This window comes from Rhizophagus irregularis, chromosome 3 (assembly GCF_026210795.1).
Source record: "Rhizophagus irregularis chromosome 3, complete sequence".
NCBI classification, from domain to species: Eukaryota; Fungi; Glomeromycota; class Glomeromycetes; order Glomerales; family Glomeraceae; genus Rhizophagus; species Rhizophagus irregularis.
Window position 1 is genome coordinate 4150200 of NC_089431.1, and position 25286 is coordinate 4175485.

At 26.9% G+C, this 25286-nt stretch overlaps 9 protein-coding genes across 9 annotated transcripts; 3 read left to right on the top strand and 6 right to left on the bottom strand.

The window, feature by feature from the left end:
- Window positions 1-292: 292 nt before the first annotated feature.
- Window positions 293-592, top strand: OCT59_021022 (uncharacterized protein; the record flags this gene model as incomplete). The annotated part of the gene is made up of 1 exon (XM_066149574.1): window positions 293-592. One exon carries the CDS (start codon window positions 293-295, stop codon window positions 590-592), a length of 300 nt encoding a protein of 99 aa, XP_065990466.1.
- Window positions 593-1157: 565 nt separating this feature from the next.
- OCT59_021023 (uncharacterized protein) lies at window positions 1158-1511 on the bottom strand (the record flags this gene model as incomplete). Its single annotated transcript, XM_025327585.2, has 1 exon — window positions 1158-1511. One exon carries the CDS (start codon window positions 1509-1511, stop codon window positions 1158-1160), a length of 354 nt encoding a protein of 117 aa, XP_025170521.2.
- Window positions 1512-3488: 1977 nt separating this feature from the next.
- On the bottom strand, window positions 3489-5015 carry OCT59_021024 (uncharacterized protein; the record flags this gene model as incomplete). The annotated part of the gene is made up of 3 exons (XM_066149575.1): window positions 3489-4087; window positions 4460-4672; window positions 4759-5015. 3 exons carry the CDS (start codon window positions 5013-5015, stop codon window positions 3535-3537), a joined length of 1023 nt encoding a protein of 340 aa, XP_065990467.1. The 3' UTR covers window positions 3489-3534.
- A 2570-nt stretch (window positions 5016-7585) lies between these two features.
- Window positions 7586-8034, bottom strand: OCT59_021025 (uncharacterized protein; the record flags this gene model as incomplete). Its single annotated transcript, XM_066149576.1, has 3 exons — window positions 7586-7638; window positions 7714-7758; window positions 7845-8034. The coding sequence occupies 3 exons, from the start codon at window positions 8032-8034 to the stop codon at window positions 7586-7588; spliced, it is 288 nt and encodes a 95-aa protein (XP_065990468.1).
- Window positions 8035-8482: 448 nt separating this feature from the next.
- On the bottom strand, window positions 8483-9061 carry OCT59_021026 (uncharacterized protein; the record flags this gene model as incomplete). Its single annotated transcript, XM_066149577.1, has 2 exons — window positions 8483-8542; window positions 8624-9061. The coding sequence occupies 2 exons, from the start codon at window positions 9059-9061 to the stop codon at window positions 8483-8485; spliced, it is 498 nt and encodes a 165-aa protein (XP_065990469.1).
- Window positions 9062-12175: 3114 nt separating this feature from the next.
- On the top strand, window positions 12176-12846 carry OCT59_021027 (uncharacterized protein; the record flags this gene model as incomplete). Its single annotated transcript, XM_066149579.1, has 2 exons — window positions 12176-12604; window positions 12676-12846. 2 exons carry the CDS (start codon window positions 12176-12178, stop codon window positions 12844-12846), a joined length of 600 nt encoding a protein of 199 aa, XP_065990470.1.
- A 4465-nt stretch (window positions 12847-17311) lies between these two features.
- Window positions 17312-19386, bottom strand: OCT59_021028 (uncharacterized protein; the record flags this gene model as incomplete). The annotated part of the gene is made up of 6 exons (XM_025332548.2): window positions 17312-17647; window positions 17738-18510; window positions 18597-18913; window positions 18997-19048; window positions 19131-19229; window positions 19309-19386. 6 exons carry the CDS (start codon window positions 19384-19386, stop codon window positions 17479-17481), a joined length of 1488 nt encoding a protein of 495 aa, XP_025170523.2. The 3' UTR covers window positions 17312-17478.
- Window positions 19387-21911: 2525 nt separating this feature from the next.
- Window positions 21912-22214, top strand: OCT59_021029 (uncharacterized protein; the record flags this gene model as incomplete). The annotated part of the gene is made up of 1 exon (XM_025327587.1): window positions 21912-22214. The coding sequence occupies one exon, from the start codon at window positions 21912-21914 to the stop codon at window positions 22212-22214; it is 303 nt and encodes a 100-aa protein (XP_025170524.1).
- Window positions 22215-24618: 2404 nt separating this feature from the next.
- On the bottom strand, window positions 24619-25219 carry OCT59_021030 (uncharacterized protein). The gene has a single exon (XM_025333656.2). It carries the CDS (start codon window positions 25117-25119, stop codon window positions 24733-24735), a length of 387 nt encoding a protein of 128 aa, XP_025170525.1. The 5' UTR covers window positions 25120-25219; the 3' UTR covers window positions 24619-24732.
- Between the last annotated feature and the right edge of the window lie 67 nt (window positions 25220-25286).

A 25286-nucleotide genomic window follows, 5' to 3' on the forward strand; every position in this document is an offset into this window, starting at 1 on the left:
TTAGGAGAAGGAATGATCTACATGATGTAATGTTTATTAAATGATTAACGGAGAACCAATAGATCAAGTGGGGAGTTGATTGATGTGGCTTAGCAACCAGTTTATCAAGTTCAACAATAGGAACAATTAGGAGGAGTAATCATAAGCCACAAATGGTAAATCATATAAAAAGGAAGGATAGCGAATTAAAGGAACAAAAAAAAATAGGAACATGTAAAATATTGATGAACTGCAGCCGCAGTAGAAGAATAGCTGACGAGACGCAGTAGAAAAGATAGCACAGCCACAAAAGATGAATCTTTACGATATAATATTTGAAAGATTATTTTATTTTAAAGAAAAGATAGCACAGCCACAAAAGATGGATCTTTACAATATAATATTTGAAAGATTATTTTATTTTAAAGAAAAGATAGCACAGCCACAAAAGATGGATCTTTACGATATAATATTTGAAAGATTATTTTATTTTAAAGAAAAGATAGCACAGCCACAAAAGATGGATCTCTACGACATAATATTCGAAAGATTATTTTATTTTAAAGAAAAGATAGCACAGCCACAAAAGATGGATTATATCTTTACGACATAATATTTGAAAGATTAATTTGAAGAAAAGATAGCGTATTAAAATAGTATAACATATTAGAAAAGATAATATATAAATAGCATATAAGATAGCGCATAAAAGATAACATATAAAATATTAGAAAGAAATAAGAAGTAAGAAAAGAAAGAATAAGAAAGTTGGTTTAAATAGGAGCGGAATGGGAGGTGAATTCCACAGTCGTTAGATACGATGTAAAACTTTAAGTAAATTAGTTAATTGTGAATTTTATGAAGAATAAATAAAATACCCTTTATATGAAAATTAATTGTTTCAATTGTTTTTGTTACTATTTTCTTATGATGAAAAAGTAATTTTGTTTAATTAATTGTTAGTAAAGCGTAATGTTATTTTAAAGGTAATAGGTTCGCCCTAAACTTTACTGTAATGTTCGCTTAATTAATTTTAATTGGACAAATTCATGGTGAATTTAATGTCATAACAAGAATTATGAAATGAATAAAATATAAACTTTTGTAAAGAGAACTATCGTATTTTGAAAGAAGATAATGGATGAAATATCGTGGCGAGAGCTATCGCAATTTGAAAGTTAAGTAGTAATAGAACTAAACCAAGCAAGAATGTTAATGTTTCGCTGAGAGCACATATAACAGAAGCAGGGAACTTTGTTTACCGCCGGGTGGCAGACGGGGGTGACACCGTATTCTAAAACAGATTGAACATCTCTAGCGTGTATCGCTTCTTGATATGATATACCTAGTCTATTTGAAAAGACTGATTTTTTCGTGCGACCTTTCCATCGATCGTAGATTAAATTGGCATGAAAAGCTTTACTATTAACTATGCCATCAGGATTGGAGACAGGATCTTTTGATTTGTGATGTAGTATATCACTAAAAAATTGTCGTTGATGCATAACACACGCTCGTCTATGTTTCGACATGACAAAAGGAACAGGTATATTACATATATGCGGGGTCGAAGAGAATCCAGGGTGAATAAAACTTTGTTGACAGGGGGTATATATCCCAAAATGAAAACGATATCGTTTATAAGTAAAATAGAAAAAAGTTTTCGTAATACGATTTCGTTCAGTATTACTATGATCATGTGAATAGACCATCATATGTCGAGCCAATAATTTATCTCGTATGTAGTTAAAATATTTTTGCTGAATACGGCGTGGCAACACTCTTTGTGAGGAAAAAAAGTGTGTGAGCATACAACTCATTTGGTATTTAGCGTTCGGAATTGTACTTGTGTTATTATAACTAATCGGTTTAGTGTTCATGTGGTAATCATTTGTGTGTATCTTGAGATGAATATCATTGGTGTTCTGAGGATGATCATCTAACTCAAAAAAGAAACTTCTTGAACGTCGGATTTCATAAATCCTGTTATATCCGGATCGTCGTGGAAGAGTCACGTGAAATTTGGAAAAAGAGATCTTCAAAGGATTATTTTTCCCAGGCGAAGAGGATTTTTCTATAGTACGAATAGGCCTTAATAAACGTGGACGTTTTTTCCTTTTTTTCTTTTCAATAGGTAATATCACCGGAGGAGAAGATATCGTATCCTTTAAGGGTGTAGGAGGTGTAACAGGAGCTCGTGAGGGTATTGGAGTAATGAGAGGGAGGTTAGAGAAGTCATTCTTATTCTCATAACCGGAGTAAATATCTCTGAAGTCCGCGGCGTCTGCTCGCGGAAAGCCTGACATATCTTGGGTGTTGTATGTAGGAACCAAAACCTTGGATACGACCAAGGCGCCCGGTTGGGCCTCTATCCCCTTGGCGTTTCAAATAGAAACTAAAAAAAACGAACTTTGCAAAATTACTGCGGAAAACTAACAAAATAAAAAAAAGGGGAAAGAGTTTTTTTTTTTTAACTTTGAGATCGTGACCTCATGTGGCCTATTCCGATATATTATCTAATGATAGCACGTGATTTAAAACAGATGTTTTAAAACAATTTAAATCAGTTGAAACATTGATTGGCATAACCTTTTTTGTAATTTTAAACAACCTTTAGTTTTTTTAAAATTATTTCTCGTGGAAGACCATCATCAGATGACGTCCGTGAGCACTTTGAAAAAGTTACAGAAGTTGATGGACGTGGTCGAAAAAACACCTCGTCAAAAGTGTAATTATTGCGGAAATGACATTATTGATTTAATTGATCAATTAAAAGATTATTTGATGAAAAATGTACAAAAATGTATTACGTAATAAAGTGCTTAATGTTTTAAAACATTCTCCCTAATAGTAGCAGTAAAATCTTAGGATAGGTACAATTAATCAATTATATTAGGTTAGAAATAGCCCATTACTAATGGGCCATTAGTAATATAGTTAAATTTTTTCCATCATTGACGGAAATGACCTTGAGTTGATCTACGTGACGTATGTTACAACAGAATTATTAATAGTGAAAAAATTGAACTGTAAACTAAACAGTTAAATTTTTTTTTATATAACTAATATTTTTTTAATAAAGTTTAAACATAATCGCATATAGTAAAGTTTTGATGAAATTTTTTTCAATAATATTTAATGAATTATATTGTCTATTTGATATATTGATTTCTTTCTTTATTTTTTATAGCACGTGGAAAGTATTTGTTGGTATCAAAAAAGGCAAAATTTCATTATCATGTCAATACTATGTCGATGCTGGCTATTGGGCATTGGCAAAATAGTAATTCATTTGAAACGTATATTATATTTAATGCTAATAATAATAAATAACAAAAATTACTCATAATATATATCATAATCAAACATATAACTAATTTTCTTCAGTTACAATGTACACGTTTTAGGCAATGTTAGTATAAATTTAAATTGATAGTGGGAAAAATAGTTTTACCAACCAATGAATACAAATACAATTTTTATCAAAAATATAAGCAATGAATCAGCTTCACAATTAAAAAAAAGTGAAAACTTATTACATTTATTATTAAAGTATTAATTCTTTATAATATGATACACTTCAATCTCTTCTACAGAAAATACTTCCTCAGTTTCCCTAATCTCTTTTTCATAAGAATGCTTTCTACAATGACTCATATCATAAAAATCGTTTCCATATAAAATAAGGTCAGAGTTACCAAATGATGGTCCGAAACTATAACTTCTCCATTCACCATTCCATATAGCTTTATTTTCATTCTTTACACGGCTTAAAATATGATTTTCAATACTATTACTATTATCAAAGGAGAATATAAAACTATCTTTAGTACTGCTATAATCACCAGCAGATTTCCATTCAACTGGATTATACCCTCCAAGGATTTTATCACTACCTTTCACTTTAACAATTGTTACAGTACGAGGTTGATTATCACAGATTTCATGAAATTTATTAACAGAAAACCCATCACGAGATCCACAAAGCATTAATTTGAATTCGTATGAAGCTGATCTATCAATCCATTTTGAAATTAATTCAACATGTTGAATTGTAATAATTTTTGAATCGATGTATTTACGAGGTATTGATTTGCCACTTGGTCTGCTATAAGGATGTAAATTTAAAAAAATTTTCAATAAATCTACGCATAATTCCTTTGGTAAAATTTTCTTATAAGGTAACACTTTATCAGAAAATTCTTTAGAAGTAAAATTACAAAATCTAATAAAAGGAATACATTGTCGCAACGTATTTTTTAATGTATTAAAATCATCTTTTAAAAAATTTGTAGGATCAGAGGGAAGTTCAGGATTTTGAGCAAATCCCCATTTAAGCACATGTTCCCAAACCTGGATTTCACTCATCTGAAGTTCATCATTTTGAATAATTAAAATCAAAACTTTTTCCGGAATTAAAGAGAAGTTAAGCGATTTGAGTATCTTATCTGGTTTCTTTATTATAAAATCGTTACAATACCTTTGAAGTTCTAAGAAAGAATCATTTTTAAAACTCGTCTGATACACCAGGTTAAAATTTTGTTCTATCCAACTTGCATTGTTTTCAACCAAAAAAGATTGTAAATAGTTGTTCAATTCCTGAAGACTTAATTCGTTAGCAGTAACCAAAATTTTAAAGATATCAGAAATATCATCATATTCTTCCAAAGTAAGTTTTCCTCCATAAATATACCTAAGATAAAAAACGTACGTATGAATAATTTTAATCGCTCGGTTTTACGGTATTTATCATAATAATTTTTTAAATTTTTTTCTTACCTTAAAATTATCTGAAAAATTTCAGGTGAAATATTAGGTAATTTTATATGTACCAAAGTTCCATCATTATTTTTTTTATTTGTTGACAAAATTCTTCGCAAATAAGGAGAACGATAATTTAATATAACCATATGAGCTTTAAATATTTTTACGTTAGGGTCATTACCAACTTCAATAGTAATATCATAATATTCGTCATCATCTAAAATTTCAAGTAAATTTTGTGATAATTTTGGTAAAAATTTATTACCAGCCATTATAAGTGTTATAATCGGTTTTACAATAAAAAAAAAAAAATTTTTAATGAGAGGGTGATGTTGAATTAATCTTTAATTTAACCTTATATTCGTGATGTGCTGCCTCAGCCACAAATTTGCAGATCATCCAGTGACTGATTCATGCAAAATAGTAAATAATGGAAATACGCAAAGCTTCCAACAGGATTACGGTAATTTTATTTAATAAAAGAATCAAAGATTGTTAAGATTTGGCATTTATTAAAAATATGTATCACTTAATACAAATGCTTTTACAGATTTATCCATATTTTACCCAGATAAATCCGGTGATTATAACATGCCCACTGTATATTTGTAAAACATAAATAAATGTAATTTTTTAAAAAACAATTTTTTTATAATAAACATCGGGTATATTATCATATTTATATTTTTATAAATATATCCAAAACTTTCATATTAAAATATCACCAAGGTTTATATTTATATGATCGTAAATCAAAAGTTAGAAAAGAACAATTTTTTCATTTATATCTAATAAAAAAAAATTACTTGTTTAGTTTTAATAAAAAAAAGATGATTTTATTATGAAAATAAAAAATCAAGCGTGTTTCATTTTTAATAAAAAAAATGATATTTTTTACTTGTATAATAAAAAAATTACTTATTTTAGTTATTTTTCATTTTAATAGATTTTTTTTACGAAAAAATCAAGTGTACTTTATTTTTTATTACCATTTTCAAAATGGTGTATGCAGTTATATTTGAATAAGAAAAAAAAGAAAACTGAATACCGATCAAATATTGGTATTTGACACAACAAACTTCCCACATCATTTTGAAAAATTGTTATAAATAATAAAAAAATTGATTCTTATTTAATAAAAAAACAACTTTTATTTTTGTTTATAAGCCTTTTTTCCGTTTTCAATAAAATAAAATGACTTTTATTTTATACCCACAAAGAAAGAAGTAAATGATATAATTTAGTAAATTAAATTTTTAAGATATTGAAAATCTAAGAAAAGAAACAATGGATAAATATTTTTTACACTTAGTTTTCGTGGTTTTTTTTTAATTTTAATTCTAATAGTAAGTAATAACAAATGAATAAGTTTGATCGTTCGATTTTTGATCGTGTTTCAAGTAGATAATTATTGGCTAACAGGATCGTGTAACTCGATCAGTGACCCGATTTTCCCGAACTACAGAAAAGTAGAATTTTTTGATCGTATTTTAAAATAGGCAAAGCACAACAAAAATTTTTACGACAACGATCAGTGTACTCAATTTTGATTTTGATCATATGTTCGGATTGGCTAACGGAATTTGCGATCAAAAATCCGAATGATCAAAATTGAACTGGCCTACTACGTGACTACGTGTCAAAGCAAGAAATATTCTGATTTTAAATAATCAATAAAAGAAAAACAAGTATAAATTACATTTTACAAAATAGCGACAATAGACGTATTTTTAGTCCTGTTTTAATTTTACGTTAAGGTGTACAAATTATTGAACATTAGGAATTATGAGGATAATAATAATATTATTATTATCTCTAGTTGAAATGTCATATTAAAATATTACATTAGTTTAAATTCCTTTTTTTTTTATTTCATGCTCCTAAACTCTTACCCGAATACCAGGGCCCCGAGCTATATATATAGAGGTAAGGTGCAGCCAAAAAAAAATTACTATTAGCTCTACGCATTTTTTCAGGGCCGGAATTATGATAATGCCAGTCAGCGTCTAAAAAAGGAAATAAATTCCGGCCGGCATTATTTATAAAAGGAATGATCTACATGATTATTTTTGGTCAATTCTACGCAAACCCTTACCCTACCTTTTTATGTATAGCTCGGGGTCCTCGAATAACCCGATCATCATGTCCAAAAATTTTATAATTTTCCTTAAAATACATATCTCGTTCTAAATAACGTATAGTAACTTCTGACCAAATTAAACTTCTTGTTACATAACACAATATTACATACTATTCTTTAATATACTATGCATTTAGAAATATTTGACATAACATTTATCAAAAACACTTATCTAACATTTAACTATTAATCAATTTCTACCCTTTTTAATATAAAATGAAGTAAAAATATTTTACGAAAAAATTCTATAAATAAAATTCAAGGTTTATAAATATCGATATCAAATTCAAGTTCAAGGGTGACGTAATCTACAGTCTAACCTCGATATACCGATATTCGATATACCGATATACTATTAAAAACTTGATATACCGATAAAATTTTATTTTCCGACTATATGTGAGGACATATAAATATCGGTATAACTTTGATATAACGATATTTCCTAAAAATTTCATATATGTCCCGACATATCGTTATATGAAGGTTTGACTGTATATTCAATTAAAAATAAATAAATAAATAAATATTATAACATATAATACCTAGATAATATTAAAAGTACTAATAAGTTATTTACCTTTATTAAAATTCATATTAATATTAATCAAATTCAATTTCTTTCGTAAGAAAGTATAAATTTTAATTTAATTAAAATTATAAAATGTTAATATAATAAAATAAAAATTAGTTAACTAATTATTATTTACCATTAATTTCATTTCCACATAATTTTTTCCTTTTAATAATTTGACCTATAAAGTTTTGATTTATTAAAAGTTTTCTTAGTTAATTTACAAATCAAATAATAAAATTTAATAACATAATACCATTGTCATCATTAACTTTAACTAAGTCTTCAAATTTTCTTTTATCTTTGAAAGAAATAATAATTATTAATAATAATATACAGTAAATGAAACAAATTAAAATAGCTTAAAATAGTAAATCTTAGTTTTACCAGTTCTAAATTTATAGACTGACTTTTTGAACTCCTTAAAGCAAGACATTACAGAATGAATCATTTTACTTAAAGGTCTACTCTTATAAATGGCACCTGGGTTATTCATTGTTACGGGCCCAATATCTGATGATTTTATAATCTTAGTTGGAATATTATTATTACAATTTTTCTCTTCATTTTTCCACATTTCTATAATTTTATCATAAATATCAGTGGTTGTTTGTCTTTTCTCTGGATCAAAATGCCAGCATTCTTTCATTAATTCAACATATCCTTCAGGCGCATTTGTGACAATCGGTGGTCGTAAACCATCGCATATATCAATAATAAGATACGTATCATGACTTCGATCCCAAAAAGGTCTTCTACCTGTCATAAATTCCCACATAATCATTTCATAACTGTATATCTCTGAAGCTTCAGTATATTTATATCCTTGAAAAACCTCTGGTGCCATATAGGGAATAATACCATAATTCTCATTATTATCTCCAGATTCAGTTGCAGATTTACTTATACCTAAGTCACCTATACATACATGATAACTTCCGGAATGTTTATTAAAAAAGATATTTCCATTACTAAAGCAATGTATCAAATCACCTAATTCATAATATGGCATAATAATCATGATATCATTGGTAATATTTACAAATACAACTAACATTTGAAGAAAGTTGATAAAATATCTTGAGCTAATAACAAAATAAATACATTAATTTATTTATTTTATATAAACGTTTTGCTAATCAGTATTAAATAAAGTACTACTATACCTCATTTAACTCTTTAGTTGTAATATTTTTGGAATTAACAAGTTTTTTGAGAACAACTGTATCATTCTTCAAACGAGTAATATTATCGATATTACGACTAATACTATACAAATGAATTGGACCATCAATCCAAGTTGCTTTATAAATTTTACTAAATCCTCCCTCAGCAATAAATTCTATATTTTTGAATTGATCATAAGGAACAAACTCCATTTTCCCTTCACTTTTGGTAAGATTAATTTGTGTATATTTGATAAAATCATCAATAACCTTGTTTCCACTTGATTTAAAAACTGATTTTAATTTGTAACACAGACGACAAAACTGATGATCTTCCCCAAAAGGTATTCTTCTTCTATTACATCCGTTACATTTCTTGTATGTTTCACCTTGTTTTGATTTAACTGGTATGGTTTGTGTTGGCTGACTTAAATGCATATTGTCTGATATTAAAAAATCAATTTTATGTCTATAATTTGTTGATTTTTTTTGAAAAAGATTATTTTTGAATGTTGTCCTATTTATAAAAAAATATTTTCAGCAATAATATTGTATTAAAACATATAATTCTTCATAGAAGTTCATAAATCGAAAAAAGTTAATACTAATATAACTAATCCAAAAATGTATCCTTGAAAATGAAAGATGAACTTAGTAATATTAAACAATATGAAATTTCATTCATTTGTTTCATTCATTTGAAGACGTTGCATGATTTCCAGTAATTGGAACGTCGATCAATTTCTGCAAAATCGAACAACGAACACATTCCGAACACGGCAATAAATGAAAAAATTTTTTTCCTTTATAAACTAAATATATAAACTTTAGTAATATAGTTGCATAAAAATATATTAAATTATATATTATCTACATATGCATTCACCTGAATTTGTTGTGTTCGGTGTGTTCGGTGTAAAATATATATTCAACATTTCAGGTTACTAACATTTCTGAAAACAGCAACAATCAATTTTTAAGATAAAAAATAAATCGGCTATTGAATATTAAATAAACACGTACGGTAATCATTAGTATCATCCGGACCCATGTCTTCTTCCGTCATTACATGAATCCGAGCTAATTTCACATCGGATCCAATGAAAATTAGTATAGCCGTCAATGACGTAACACAATATACACAATATGGCGCAACTTGAGATAACGTAACTAATCAAATGTCTGCAGCCCTAAACTTAATTAATATTGGACTGGATTTTAATTTGGTCTTTGGCCGAAAAAAGTTTCATTGCAAGGTTCCATTTTATTATTATTTTAATTTTTAAATTTGACATATTTAAAATTTTCATATAATCATGTAAAAATAGAATTTTCTATTGATTGAAAAAATTATTTGAAAAATGGATACTGAAAAGATTATAATAAAAAGAAATATATTTCCACATTAGGTATTGACATAATTAATAATTTAGTAAAGCAACACGACAAACAATTTAAAAATAGAGAATTCTAGAGCATTTGTAGAATTCTAAGAATGTTTTATTGATTTATAGAATTTACAATCGAAATTCTATAATGAAATTTTGTAAATAAATAAAGTTTCAATTTTGCTTGGAAAAATGTTTATTTATTTGGATCAATATTGTTTACGTTGTACAATAAAGAATGTTTTCTTGTTATACTTAAAGATTTAACAAATATGGTATTCGTCTACTTTACTTTAAGCTATTGCACAAAATCCTACATAGTCGTCATATTATTTGAATAATAAATGTCAATTTATATAATTTGCATTTAATTGATTCTCATATGTTATAATAATCATTCAGAAAAAAATAAAAAAAAATTGGCAAAGAATACATACAGTATCGATCCAAATAATATTCATGTAGGACATCATTAAAACGTATGGATTTACAAAAGTTCCTGAATTATGGGATTATATATTCAGTTAGTTATGAGATATGCGCCAGGAGGAGATTTACATAAGTATTTGCAGAAGAATTTTAAAAATATTAGAATCAAAAAATACATATTTTAAATCAAGTCTCATATGGGTACTTATATTTTATATTTACTGATTATACTCTTTAAATTAGGTTATTAATTTTTTATATTTTTTAGGTAAAAAATTTATGCATCGAGATTTCCATAGTGGAAACATATTATATGATTTAGGTAGTCGTGATAGATGGAATTTTAATCGACTATTCATTATTGAATGGAAAATTAGAGATTTAGGATTATCACAAGCTGTAAATAATAGATCATCAAATAATGAAATATATGGAGTAATACCTTATATTGCACCAGAAATCTTTAAAGAGTCTAAATTTTCTCAGAAAGCTGATATTTATGGGAACTTACTACGGGTAGTAAACCTTTTGCTAATGTTAAACATGATATTCATCCTAGATGTAAGATTATTGATGGAAAACGACCTAAAATTACAAGATGATACACCAGAATGTTATGCCACCTTAATGAAAAGTTGTTGGGATCCTGATCCCAAAAAAAGGCCTTCTATAAAAAATATTTATAATACTTTAATTATGTATTTGGCTATTTGCTCTCAATTTAAAATATAAAAAATAAAAAAAAATTATTTTATTAAGTGTCAATAGTACATAATTATTTATATTTTATATTGCGTGATTGTTTAAAAAAACCTTTTACATTAATGATCACCTTCGGTCTTGAACCCAAAGGTCTACAGTCCTCCGGCAAAAGAATCGAATAAATTATTTAGCAAGTTTGAAATTATTTCGGTAAACATTCAGATGGCATTATTTTTCTTGTATTTTTATATAAATGTTGTTGTTTTAAGTTTATCGATGAACTAATATCATATTTTATGAATTTTTCTTTATTAAATAAAGACTCGTAGTCAATTTATATGAATACATGTCGAGAAAAATAGAGAAACTATTAAATAATCTAAATTAATCATGGCAAAGATCACTATTATGATAATTGTAGACTAACGTTATTTTTATACACCCTATGTTAAAGATTGTACAAAAAGTATACAAGGATGTGAAAGTAGTATTGAAAAATAAAAACAATATTACCATCTAATAATTTAACGATTTTTTAAAATACTGTAACTGTTTTTAATGATAAAAATGTTTTGAAAAATAAGAGTTTAGAATCGTAGCTAATTTGTGTAAGCTCATCTTTTTTTTTTAAAAAAAAAAAAAAATATCTCGTTTTGTGAACAAATTCCGATTTTTACCAGAGCGAAAGCGGACTACTTTTGGAATTTGTGTACTGTTGATCGTCACGTGGGTCATACTCTGATTGGACAGTTTATAACTGGCGGAATACCAATTAGTAGCCAGGTGATAAAATACGACAGGCAGTCTGACTTTTAACAGATTATCTAAAAACGCGTGATATTTTCGATAACTACAATAACTATTGATTAATCATTGACGCGTTTTGTAAATAATTATGTAATTATAACGCCAACGCCAACTTTCATAAGCTTAACCAATCAGAATTTGAGGATAATACAATATATATATCCTATCTATGCGAAAATTAAAAATTTCAAGCCTTTTTTATTTATTTGCTGGCAATATAAAAAAAATGGCTTATCAACGTACTATTCTTCCGCTTCATTACAACCCAGGCCTTTCACCATGCAGCAGGACTGTATGGTTTCTTACTGGGTTTCTTTTTGGTTCTTTGGTTGTGTTGGCCTTTGGAAGGCCATCACTTTTTTATGATTTCTTTAATTTTCTTTTTACTTTTTTTCATTTAGTTTTAGATTTTCACAAATCAGAAACTGGACAACAAATAGTTATTTATATCAAAAAACTATATAATAACTATTCAGTCTTCTGCTCTATAGGAAACTTGAAAGAACTAATGGAAAGGGGAAATCACATGGTACCTTCCCTTTTCATTTGGATTTTTCAAGAATATCCTGAGTCAGCTGGACATGTTTTCAGAAGGTTTAATCTGATTGCACTTAATGTGATATATAATAAAATATCAGATTACCTTTTGGATTGTGTATGTACTAATTTTAATATTTATATTTAAAATTAACTAATCTATTAAATTCATCATATTTACTTTTATAGGCAGCTGATTTTCTACTTCCTAACTGGATCTTCCTCAAAGACTGGATGAAGGGTATGGCTAAAAAGGTATTGATTTATGTATATACTAAATTTATTATTCCTCGCATTTTTTCTTCTAGGTTACCAAGTATTTTTAGAAAGCATAGATTAACTCCTGAGGACATGGTCTGAATGTATCCTTTTCTTTAATAGAGCAGAATTGTCCAGTTTCTGATTATTATTTTTTTATTTTATTTTGCCTATTATTCATTTGATACCTGGCTTATGATTGGGGCAGCATCCAGGAAATATTTAATTTTTAATGTTAAGGAATGTATTATTTATTATTGTATTTCGAAGGATTAGGGGTTGGACACTTCAAATTTTGATTTTTGGAAGTGACAGAGTATGGCGAGTGTAGGGGCCATATTCAATAGTTTTGAATTAATAAACACAAGTAATTTTGCAATGTATGAATTAAAATTATTTCAGTTTTCTAAGTGTATTTAAAATGTTCAATTATTTTTGAGTGATCAAAAAAAAAAACTCATATATTGATTTGAATTATAAAGTTGAAATATACAATATAATTGAAGGTAAAGAAATTGCACAAATAAGTACCAATGTGTAATGAGCATCTATGACATTAAAGGTATGAAGCTTAAATTTTTTTTTGTAAATCCTATTTAAAGTGATAATAACTAAATACAGTACATAATGTTATACCATCAAGACATTCAATTTATACATTTGTTATAATGACTTCTGAATGAAAACAATACATTTATTCTTTAGAAGACATGAAATTTTTCATATACAGCAGTATTATGGGAGGATCTCACAATAGAATTACGTGACTTTGATTGATCGATGGGAGCAGTAGTGTATTCTTGCAAGATTTGGCTTTATTCCGCTAAGCTGATGATTTTACGACCTAACCTCAGAAAATTATTCGTTTTCATTCCCCACTCTTTCATCTTCTCCAAAATCCCGATTCCATGTTCTCTGCCCAATGTATTCAGAGCCTCTGATCTTGATGGCTTCCTATTCCATATCGCTAGAAGTTGTTGTAGAAATCCCTTCCAGTTCCATTAGCTTGTCCTTTACCTCTTTTAGACCTTTGGGTGCATCGTTGGATGCTTTATATCATACATACTTTATTTTTTCGTCCGCGTAATGACTTCAACGATGTCCTCTGGCGCAATGTTATCTCGTTTATGTTTTATAAAATGTATATTTGTACTTTAACTCATATTATAACGAAATTATAAGAGCCTAACGATATTACTGAATACATTTGGTTATCCGCAATAGCAAAGTGTGCTAATGTTTTTCCTCTATCAACTTCATTTTTATTGATTTTAATTTAACAATCTTTTTGCCAGATTTCAATTTCCACTTCAAGTAAATATAATAATCTTTGTAATTACGTTTTAAATTTTTTATGAATTTTTTTTTAATAATGAAAATAATTTTCGGATAGACAATTATTATTATCTTTTTCTAGACATTACATGACTAGGATTCCATAAACATGGAGATTTTCTCGATTTGTCGGGTGATATTACTTATTACTATATTACATGTTGCCTTTTACTTATCTTATTTACCTTCTACTGCTGTTGTGCAGTGTTGCATACAGACATTCCTATCTAATTAAATATTAATAACTGACTGAAGTGTGTTTAACAAGCTTCGTTTAAAATTAAATTACGGTATTATGACAAACTGATCAATGAACGAATATTTTTCAGCTAGTTTAGCATTATTTTATTATAAAACACATTCGGAAGCTATGATGAAACTCAAATTAAAAATTATAATATTAAAAATACAATAGCCTTTTTGCTAAATAAATTACGTTTATCAACTGAATAAAGTTGCCGATTTTTGTCGTATCCCACATAATTTTCTAATTTAATTTTCATTATAAAGCGAATATAAAATTGGAAATAAAGATCATGCTTAAATTTGAAAAAAAAAATACATAATATTTTATAATAGAAAATCATGTTAAAAAAAAAATTATTATCGAAGCTTTACTTCAGTAATTTTACCTGAACGCATAAATTTCTCGGCTATCAGCGGGTCATTATAAAAAAATTAATTAACGGCTATATAGATAAGATTTATTTATTGTTTAATTTGTTTTAATTACATTTTTTTTTTCCGGAAATGTGATATTTATTTAAAACTTTTGACGAACAAACTGCGCGTTCTGTGTGCGTACTGCACGTTTTGAAGTGCTTGTAACAAGTAACATTTGATTTAATAATTAAATTGTACTACATCCGAATTTCATAGATTTATTTTATTCTTCGGCACGAAAGTTAATTAGTTTTATAGATAAATATATGACTTTAATAGCAAATATATATATAAATTTATAGAAAGAAAAAGGTTTTTTTTTTCCATAATTTTTACTTAAAAATAAAAATTTAATAAGAAAACTTAAAATAATAACGAATATCCTGGCTATATTCTATGTAATATGGTGCCGCTTTGTTGCTAAGAAGTAGAAATTGGTCCAATTTTAATATAAAATAAATTTAAAAATTATTACTTTTTTTTAATCCAATTACTTTATTTTATATAAAATCTAAAAATAATCGTGATCCGTACAAAATCCCGAAAGAATGGCATAATGCTGTGCGGTTCGGGATTTTCGGGAATGTAATAAATACACTGGATTCCTTAATGTACAGTGGGGGTGTACATTATTAATGTACGAACTGGCCGAAGTTAACGTTAACGCTATCACGTGCAAGTGCATAACTCCTAAACTCGGGCCAGTTTGTACGTTAATATTGTACACCCTTTTTTACGCCTTGCCAACTTCACATAAAATAAATAAAATAAAATAAATAATATTGTACACCCTCACTGTACGTTAAGGAACCTCATAAATACACTACCATAGTACTACCATAGGACCCCGGATAATTATAATAGAGGTCACATCCGCAGTACTAATTAAAAATCTAATGAAATATACATAAATTTTGCCGTTTTGATATACATTTTTATCATATGACCTTATTTTGTACTACAAATATCCTTTTTTATCATATGACATCAATTTACTAAAAAATAGGTCAAAATTTTATTTTATATTAAAATTATACAGCATTATCATCAATTGACTCTGTAGAAATAATCAAGTGTAATTTATCTATAGCTGAATTAAAAAATTATAGATTATCATTTCTTTTTTTCCTACGATCAAAAATCCCATATTTTCAGTGAAATTTTCGCAATTTCCCAAAAATTCATTAATTCTAAAATCATAGCTAGTCTAAATTGTAACGCTAAGGTTTAATAAACAACCCCCATTAGAAAAGACAGCTGCGGAAGTTAAATGTGAATATTGCAAATGAAGGATCTTTTCAGCAGTATTATCAATTCTGGCTAACGGTGAAAGAGTCTCATAAGGAGTATCAAAAGTAATAGAAAAGATATCAGATATATTAATATTTGAAACATGAACAGAATGAATATTAGGAGGTAGAATTGTAGAAAGTATTAATGTTTAAAAGTTTCTCGAGATATTTCATTTTGTATTGATATATAATGACATTAAAGACAAAAATTAAAACACGAAAACGCGTGTCTTAAGTCTTAACATTTTAAAAATAATTAATGGTAAATCATATTGAATCTCTGGTAAATTTATCTGACATGAAAAGCAAATAAATTTAATAAATTTAAATAATTATATTACATTGTGATAAAAAAATGAACTTTTTGAATATAAATTTATTACGTTATCATTATGATAAAATTATCTCAAGCAAAATTTGCTATTTATATTAAATTTGATGTAACACTACTGCATATTATATTCCCCACTATATTCCCCCTAAAATATACGCTTTATTAGAAAAATTACATGTGACCTTAAAATTTTACAAAAATTATATACTTATTTTACTGTGACCTAATTCAGAAGTATTCTATTTTTGCATGTGACTTTTACTTAAAATACCCGCTTTTGCATATGACCTTTTCATTAAAAATACAATAAAATATACTTTTTTTGTATATGACCTTTATTATAATTATCCGGGGTCCTACTACCATAGTACCATGTGGAAAAATTCAATCCACGTGATGCAGGCTACGCCACAGAGGCGCAGAAAATCAATCATCTGCATTCGGTAAAAAAATGGCTCATTTTTAGAATATTGCTATCTCGGAATTAATTTTTCTGCTAACCTTCTTTTGGTTAAAGTAGTTCCTATACAGTATATATACAGTGTATAACTTATTTTATATAACTATAATCATGTGATCTAAGTTATCGAATCATTTATTTCAATTAATCGTTGTTTATAATCTGAATCAACGTGGCTATAAATCTATAATAATTTATAAAATAAATTGTCAGATACAGTCAAACCTTTATATAACGATATGTCGGGACATATATGAAATTTTTAGAAAATATCGTTATATCGATATTTATATGTCCTCACATATAGTGGGAAAATAAAATTTTATCGGTATAACAAGTTTTTAATAATATATCGGTATATCGAATATCGGTATATCGAGGTTAGACTGTACTTGGATCACCGGGATAAAAGTGTTACTAATATAACTACGCATTTTTGGATAATATAAGTTATAAAATTTTCTGCTATTTTGCACCAAGTGTAAAGTAAATTTTTTATAATTTTCATTATTTTAAATTTCATAACTTACAATCGAATAAAAAAAAATTTTATAAATTTTACATTTTACAACGTAAAAGATTTAATTAGATTTAATTTCCAATATATAAATTTTCTTGATACCACACATTATTTTTTCATTTTCTAAATTTCACTTAACCCTCTTTTCGATAATAATTCCACTAGAACTTGGGTATGCAGTTGGACCGTACATCCTTCTTCCTTCAATTTTACCACTCTTTGTACAAATATTATATTTTAAGATAATGTTATGCAAAAAAAATTTGATTTCGTTTATAGCAAAATGTCTTCCAGGACATCTAAATAATTTAATGATAATTAGATTAATTTTAAAATATTTAAATATTTGCAAAAAATAAAAAAAAATTAATTATCTATTATAAACTTACGCGTGTTTACCACCTCCAAATAACATAAAATTTTTACCAATTTTTGACGCAGGAACATTTGTATCTACATGTCTAAATGGTTCAAATGATTTCGGATTTGGACCTTGTAACAATTCATCTTGATAAATATCATCAACATAAATCTTAACTGTATGATCTTTTGGTAATTGTAAACCATTAGAGAAAGTATAATCTTTTAATACAGAATGATCAAGTGCTAATATGTGACCAGTTAATCTTAAAGATTCTCTAATAAAACTATCTAATTTCTTCATATTGTCAAGAGCTTCAAATGGAAGCAAACCATTCTCATCAGCTTCTTTATGTACTTCCAATTGTTCTTCATATAATTCTTGCATATATTGAGGACGAGAAGCTAAATCCATTAAAGCATTTGCACAACCGTTTGATGTCGTATGAATTGAAGCGAAAAGAAATAAAAGTAATTTATCAGCTAATGATAGATAATTAACATTATTAAGATCATCAATATCTTCTTGTTCTATAATATCTTGAAGTAAATCATCAGGACGCTTCCAAGAATCACCATATTTTGCTTTCTCTTGCAAACGTTTACAAACTTGATTTTTAATATATTTAATTAATATATTTCTATGTTTAATTGCTGGATTATATAATCCTGAACTCACGAGAATGCGGTTAAGGAGTCCCGGATAAAAAAAATTAAGAAATGGTGGAATTTTTATTAATGCCGATAAATCACTTGTAAATTCTGCAAATGTTGTTACAACTTCTTCATTTTTCGATTCCTCCTATAAAAAAAAAAAAAAAGTAAATATTTAATAAAAAAAAATTAAAATAATAAATATAAACAAGTATAGAACGTATATATACTTACTTCACCAATAAAAACATTTGCAACAGGAGTAGAAATAATTTTAATTATTAAAAAATACATATTATCAAAAACTTTTGGATCATCATGAACATTACTATCAATATATTTTTGAGTGGCAGAATGAAGACATTTTTGCATACGTTCAGAATAAAAATTTAATTTACAAAAAATATGTTCTTTAAGCAATTTTGGCATATTTAACATATTTACTAAACCCATATGTTTAAGTAATAAGTCATACGGAATTATTTCGAAAAATGCTTTCCCAAAATTAAACGCATCATCCCTTGATAATATCTCTTGCGAATATTCTTTTCCTATTAAAGTACATATAATATTTTATTGGTCAATGAACATTAAAATTATTTATATACAGTATATATATTTATAAATGTATTACCGACGATTGTTCTCACTTGACCCCATACATATATACTAAAGATACCACCATACTAATTAATACGAAAATGTAAATTGTTAATAGATTTGACGCAAAAAAAAAAGAAAACAAAAAATTTTTACTATTTTATTTACCTCCTTTTTGCATTGTTTAAGGAATTCTTCGGAATTAAACGTATAACTATAAGTATGACCGATAATTGGAATGTTATAACGAACAAGAGGTGGCATATTCTAAGAGAATATAAAAAAAATAAAATAAAAAAAAAACTCTATATAAAAAAAAAATTAATAATGAATTTAATTTTCTTACGAATTTTGGTTTGCGAACACGCTTTAAAATATAAAATGATACCAATAGAATGGATCCTAGAATGATCGTTTGATACATTTTTTTTGATATGGAAGAAATAAAAGTAAAATGGAAATATCGAAAATTTTAGACTTTTGAAGGGAGTCGATAACTTTTTGCGTGAGGGAAATAAATACGCATTTTTATATCTACTTTTGAACTTACCAAATTAAGTTAGTAAAATATTCTTTGTCATTATTCTTAAAATTAGATAATCATAATCGATTTGCTAACTCAAAAAAATATGGCGGACATGTGAATTAAAACTCTAATTCGACCAAAGTAAAAACCTTTACAATACGTACAACATGCAGATTATAAATCGTTTGAAATATCATTAATAATTTTTAATGAAAATATTAGTCATAATAAACAAATGTTCGGATACCATATCAGACATTCTTTTGTAATGGTTAAATCAATTTTATCTTAAACTTAGGTTTTAATAAACTATCATTTAAACTTTATTATAGCTTTTAACAACTAGCTAAAACTAAAATAATTTTAACATCTGGTTCGGCATCAAAAATGAATTTTGGGGCCGTCGACGATCAGAATCCTGACAAATAATATTTCGCGTTACACGCAAAATTTATTTTAAAAGTTAATATACTTTGCGAAAATTAATGATTTTATTTTAAAAATTAATACTTTTATTATTGATATTTTTAAAATTTAATAATTCTTAATGTTAATGATTCTTAATATAAATAATAAATATGAACAAAAATGTATGGTATTTTTTTATAAATTGGGTTATCACTTCTTTAATTTATTATACCATATTTCTGGTGGTATCGGGACATTTCGCTGAGCCGAAAAATAATCTTTATTCATAATGCCCCTATTTTTCGGCAGAGCTTCCTTGGCGAAATATCCTGTAACTATTTCTGGTTGAAGTAAATTGGCGTTACTTGCGTTACGATAACAAAATTTCGTATCACGGTATAATACGAACCAATTTTTGTGATTGATATCATTTATAAAATTAAAGTTTCTTTCTGATTATAAATTAGATTAACTTTACAGTTATTTGCACCCATTTTTAGTAATTAATTTCGCTTACTGAATTTTTTATCGAATCCCGTATCCCGAATATCATGAGAATCGGATATCCCGACCATCAATTTTTTTTTTCCGGATCATATTTTTTCCAATGCACTGATCTGCATTATGATTGTTACAGTGAATCGTGACACGCTTTTTCCTCCTGAGAGTCAAAGCAAATTAAAAATTTTATTAAAATAAAAAATTAAAATAGAAAATACCTTCATTATTAAGTAATAAATGATTAATAATGTATTACTAAATTTAAATGTTACACTATTATATCCAGTATCATAATCACTTTTTTATATGAAGTTGAGATATTTGATCTGCTTTTTCAAAAATAATTTTAATTTCTTTTCCCTTATGACGACCTGACGACCGAATTTTTCTTTTTCTTGATATAAACCACCAATAGAATAATACCAAATTTTTAAAATGTTCACTAATTCTTTAGCTGTTTATTTTTCACTTGAATTAGTATTCATACTTTCTTATAAAATTCAGGATCGATCAAAGGAGTTTTATGTGAAGAAACGTAAATCTATACTTAGGTGATACAATATTACATTTGCATATTTTTATAATCGTATTAAATTCAGCCGACAAGAATAATAAATCGAAAAAATAACCACGACCTGTCCCCTGTTTCACATGTATTTGAATGAATCGTTCTTGTATACCTAATATTGAACAAAAATGAACTAAAGGTCACGATTAAATTATCACCACGTACATGATGAAAAAATCTTGGGTGATTTGCTCGATCGGAAATAATTAGTTTTCACATTGACAGGCTAAAAGCTTACCGCAATATACTCATAATTTTCACCGACTAACCAAAGTAAGATATTAAACTAATAGACGGCCGATATGGTGTTATACAAATAGGTTTAATAGATTCAACCCCGTGCTTTCTTTGTCAATAAGGATTATATTTGTAATGAATAAAATTTGGACGACCTCGAGCAATACAATAACGCGTCTCTTCAGGGCGAGAATTTCCAGAATTACATAATGCTGCTTGGCATTATCCAAAAAAGGAAAGATCTATTTTTTCAAACTCTCCCACATATGACTCCATCTGATAAGTGAAATTACACACCATTTGTCATTTGTCATTTGAATCATTTGTCTGTCATTTGCCAAATAAGGTAGTACAGTGATGTTTATGTAAAAAAATTTGTTTCTAAAATGTGACACGCTTTGTATACCTTAGAAGTACTTGTCAGACAAATATTTAACTAATGAACTTTCAAAGCTGGTGTATCAACTTTCTTGAAATACGATTGGTCAGAACACGCAAAACAACATACATATTTTGATAGAAATCCAGAAATAATCGAAAATATTGTACGTTCATATAGTACATATACTGGGGGCTTTATTAGAGAGCGTGACAGTAATAGAGGTCCCAACGCACCCTCGCTTCTTATGACGGTGATGACAAGATAGTGTCGTTTGAAATTTGGGAAGCATCGAAGTTATTGTGTTGCCATTTATTTGATACTTCAGAAATGATAAATAATAAACCACCACTCTCTCTTTATCCCATTTGTTATGAAGATCACGATGAATTGGAGGTTCTCCTTATTGGTTCTAAGCCTTCATTCATCACATTCGAGAAAACTGGGGATAAAGATATTGAAGTGGGAATGGATGACGAAAATAAAATCGTAACATTATTGTTTCACAATGCAAGTAGCAGATTGGCGAAAACATTACCAGAGAACGAGAGAGACAAACTTGCAGAAGAAGCGAGGTTGAGATCATTGGAAAATGCAAAATGGGATCGTTTATTATTAAACAAGCAAGATTAATATCAACAATTTATTCAACAACATCATCATGCCAACATTATGCCAAAGAAGATGCCATAATGGAAGATTTATTAATTACAAATTTCAAGAATACGAATCTTATAAATTGACTGAAAAAGCAATATACAAATAATAAGCTAGGTGAATAAATCTAAATAGGTTTAATAACAAAGCTTTAATATAGTTAATAAAAATAATTAATTTGCGTTGTGATTTATCCAATTGTATATCTAGCAAACATAATGCAATTTTTCATACAAAATATCATTTGAACGTAATATTAAATTTCATTAAACTGATACTTAAAATTAAATTAAACTAAAATTATTTCAAACGAAATTATTTTAGCGACTTGTTAATACTAAAAATAAATTTTAACAATCAATATAGAATAAAAAAAAATACTTCGCCATTTACTTTATAGAGAAGTGGCTTTTTGGGATCGCACGTTGCCACACAAGTTATCGATAATAACCCACTTGAATCTGGATCACTTGTAATATAATCTTTTCCAAAATATATATTATTTAATATTTGTGCACCTTTGTAAAGATTATTATTATAATTCCTATTCTCTATATAATTTTTGTTATAACTTCTTCTTTATCCTTTTTCGTAATACCTAACTTTTATTAAAAGATTATTTCTATTATCTCAAATCGCTTTTATTCTTTCTTTAAAACTGTTTGTAATAAAAATACTCCATAGTTATTATATTTTACTAATACCAAGACGAATAAAAAATTCCATGATTTCTAAAGGAAAAACTCCTTTAATTAAATCTATAAAAGTTAAAGTGTTATCACGATATTCTAATTTAAACCACATCAATTTTTTAATTTTAATTATGAATGTAATATCAAAGAATCGGAAATTGTTTTATAATTTCTGTATATAAAATTTTTGCAACATTATTGATAATATCTGAAAAAATTCGCTTATTTTTTTCCAATCTTTATAAATATTACAAGAACTTTTCTTCCTTTATTCGATCATGGGTATTTCTTCGAATAATCTTTGTATTTTTATACGTTTTGCTCAACTAGAACGACAAGAAGTTTGTAAGATGTTTTCGTAATTTTTTTATATATTCAAATGTTTACATTCCAGACCACTTCCAATTTTCTATATTTACTATTTCTTCGTAAATTTAAAAATTTTAAACGGTAGTTTTATTATTCTTATATTCTTGGTTAAAAAAAAAATATATATATTTTATTGATAAATAAATATGCATTAAGTATTAAATGATTTATATAATTCTTTTAAATTCATATTTGATATCAAGAAAATGGAAATTCATAACTTTGCTTCAACTGGTTTAATTATTGGTTATTAAAATCATCCAGTTACAAATTACAATAAATTACTTCGAATAACTCGCATCGAACAGGTCAGGTGATATCAATCCGATCCGAAATATTAAAAAAATCAGTCTAAAAACGAAAAAATTGATTTTTTAATTAAGTTATGACTGATTTTTATTTAAATAATAAAAAAAATCATTATTTTTTTTTTTAAATTATAAAAATCATTATTTTTTTTATTAAAAACGAAATAAATAATAAAAAAAACGTTTTCTTACGAAAAAAACTTATTTTTATTAATAAAAAAAATCGTTCTTTTCTTTTAAAAAACAACTGATTTTTTTATTAATTCGTCATTTTTATAATATCAATTGTGCGATGATTTAATTCAAAATACTTATTTATCATCGACTTTAGGCATTCCCTCAAGAATTACTCATTTGTTAGATTTGACTGTCATTTTTTTTTTTAAATAAAAAACACAAATGTAATTTATCAAAACTGTTTATTTATGTTAGAAAAAATATGGTTTGACTTTGAAAGAATTTTCTTATGATATTTAAATTTGGCTAGCAGGGTCTAGGATGGTCAATATCTAATAACTATCAACCACCCTCAATTATTAGGGTCAGGAGAAATACTCGTCGTAGGTGTAAAAAAATTACCATGGTTGTCCCGTAATTTCTATAGAGAAAAATAAAAATGATAAACCTAATTCGGTTGACCTTAACTGACAAAGTATAATCAGTTGGTTTAATATACAATTTCTACTATGTGACGAAATAAATAAGACGAATATATGTAATGTAAAATTTAATGGTATTTCTCACTGAAATTAAAAAAGTAAACAATTAAAATTGAAATTACAGTATATGGGAACTTTCTTGAAGACCTCGATCCCAAAAATAAGTTTGAGATGAGATTAACTGCGACATCAAGTCAACGAAAAACAAGTGACATTTTCACTGATGCTGGTAATTAATGAAATAATAAACACGTGCATGCGTTAAACTAATTATCATAATAATAAATTTTAATCTTCTTTATATCATAAAGTAACAGCACTTTTGAGTCTATTATAGAGCTATTAAATGGTTATATGCTCGCAATCAAAAAATACTTAACGTATTTCTGAATATTTTATTAAAAAAGTAATAATTACTCTACTAAAATAATAGTCTTAAATAACCAAAAAAAGACAAAAATCAAAACTAGAAACTAGAACAGGAAGACGTCCTATAATATATAAATAATAAATTTCGCACGAAAGGTATAATTTTTTCACCGATAGTCATTTTCTTGTTAATACAAATGATATTAGCTGCTTTATGACCAATCACGAGATATTTTAAGACTTTAAAGGAGCCTCCTAATAGTGTATCACAACCAATAATGTATAATATTTCACCTGCAAGCCCGGAAACATAACAACTGCCAATAATCATTAAACCACCAATGGGAATTGCCGCAAAACCTGTCATATACACAATTGTTCCTGGTACCGCCATCGATGCCAACTTTATTCCCCATTCTGCAAATTTCCAAATTTTTTTCTCGTTTTCCTTCGCTGGTTTCAATATTAATTGATTTGTTTCCATAATCAAGGTTCCTTCGTTTTTACCTTGGTGACTAATATTCCCTCTGTACAAGTTATTTTTATGATTTATATATTAATAGGAACACAAGTAAGGGAAATCAGCTTATTTTGAAAAAAAAAACAAAAGCTATTCAAATTCACAAGTGCGCATGAAGTGAATATTTATTC

Coding starts and splice junctions, on each gene's coding strand:
- OCT59_021030 (XM_025333656.2), bottom strand. CDS start 25,119: ATGGAAACAAATCAATTAATATTGAAACCAGCGAAGGAAAACGAGAAA.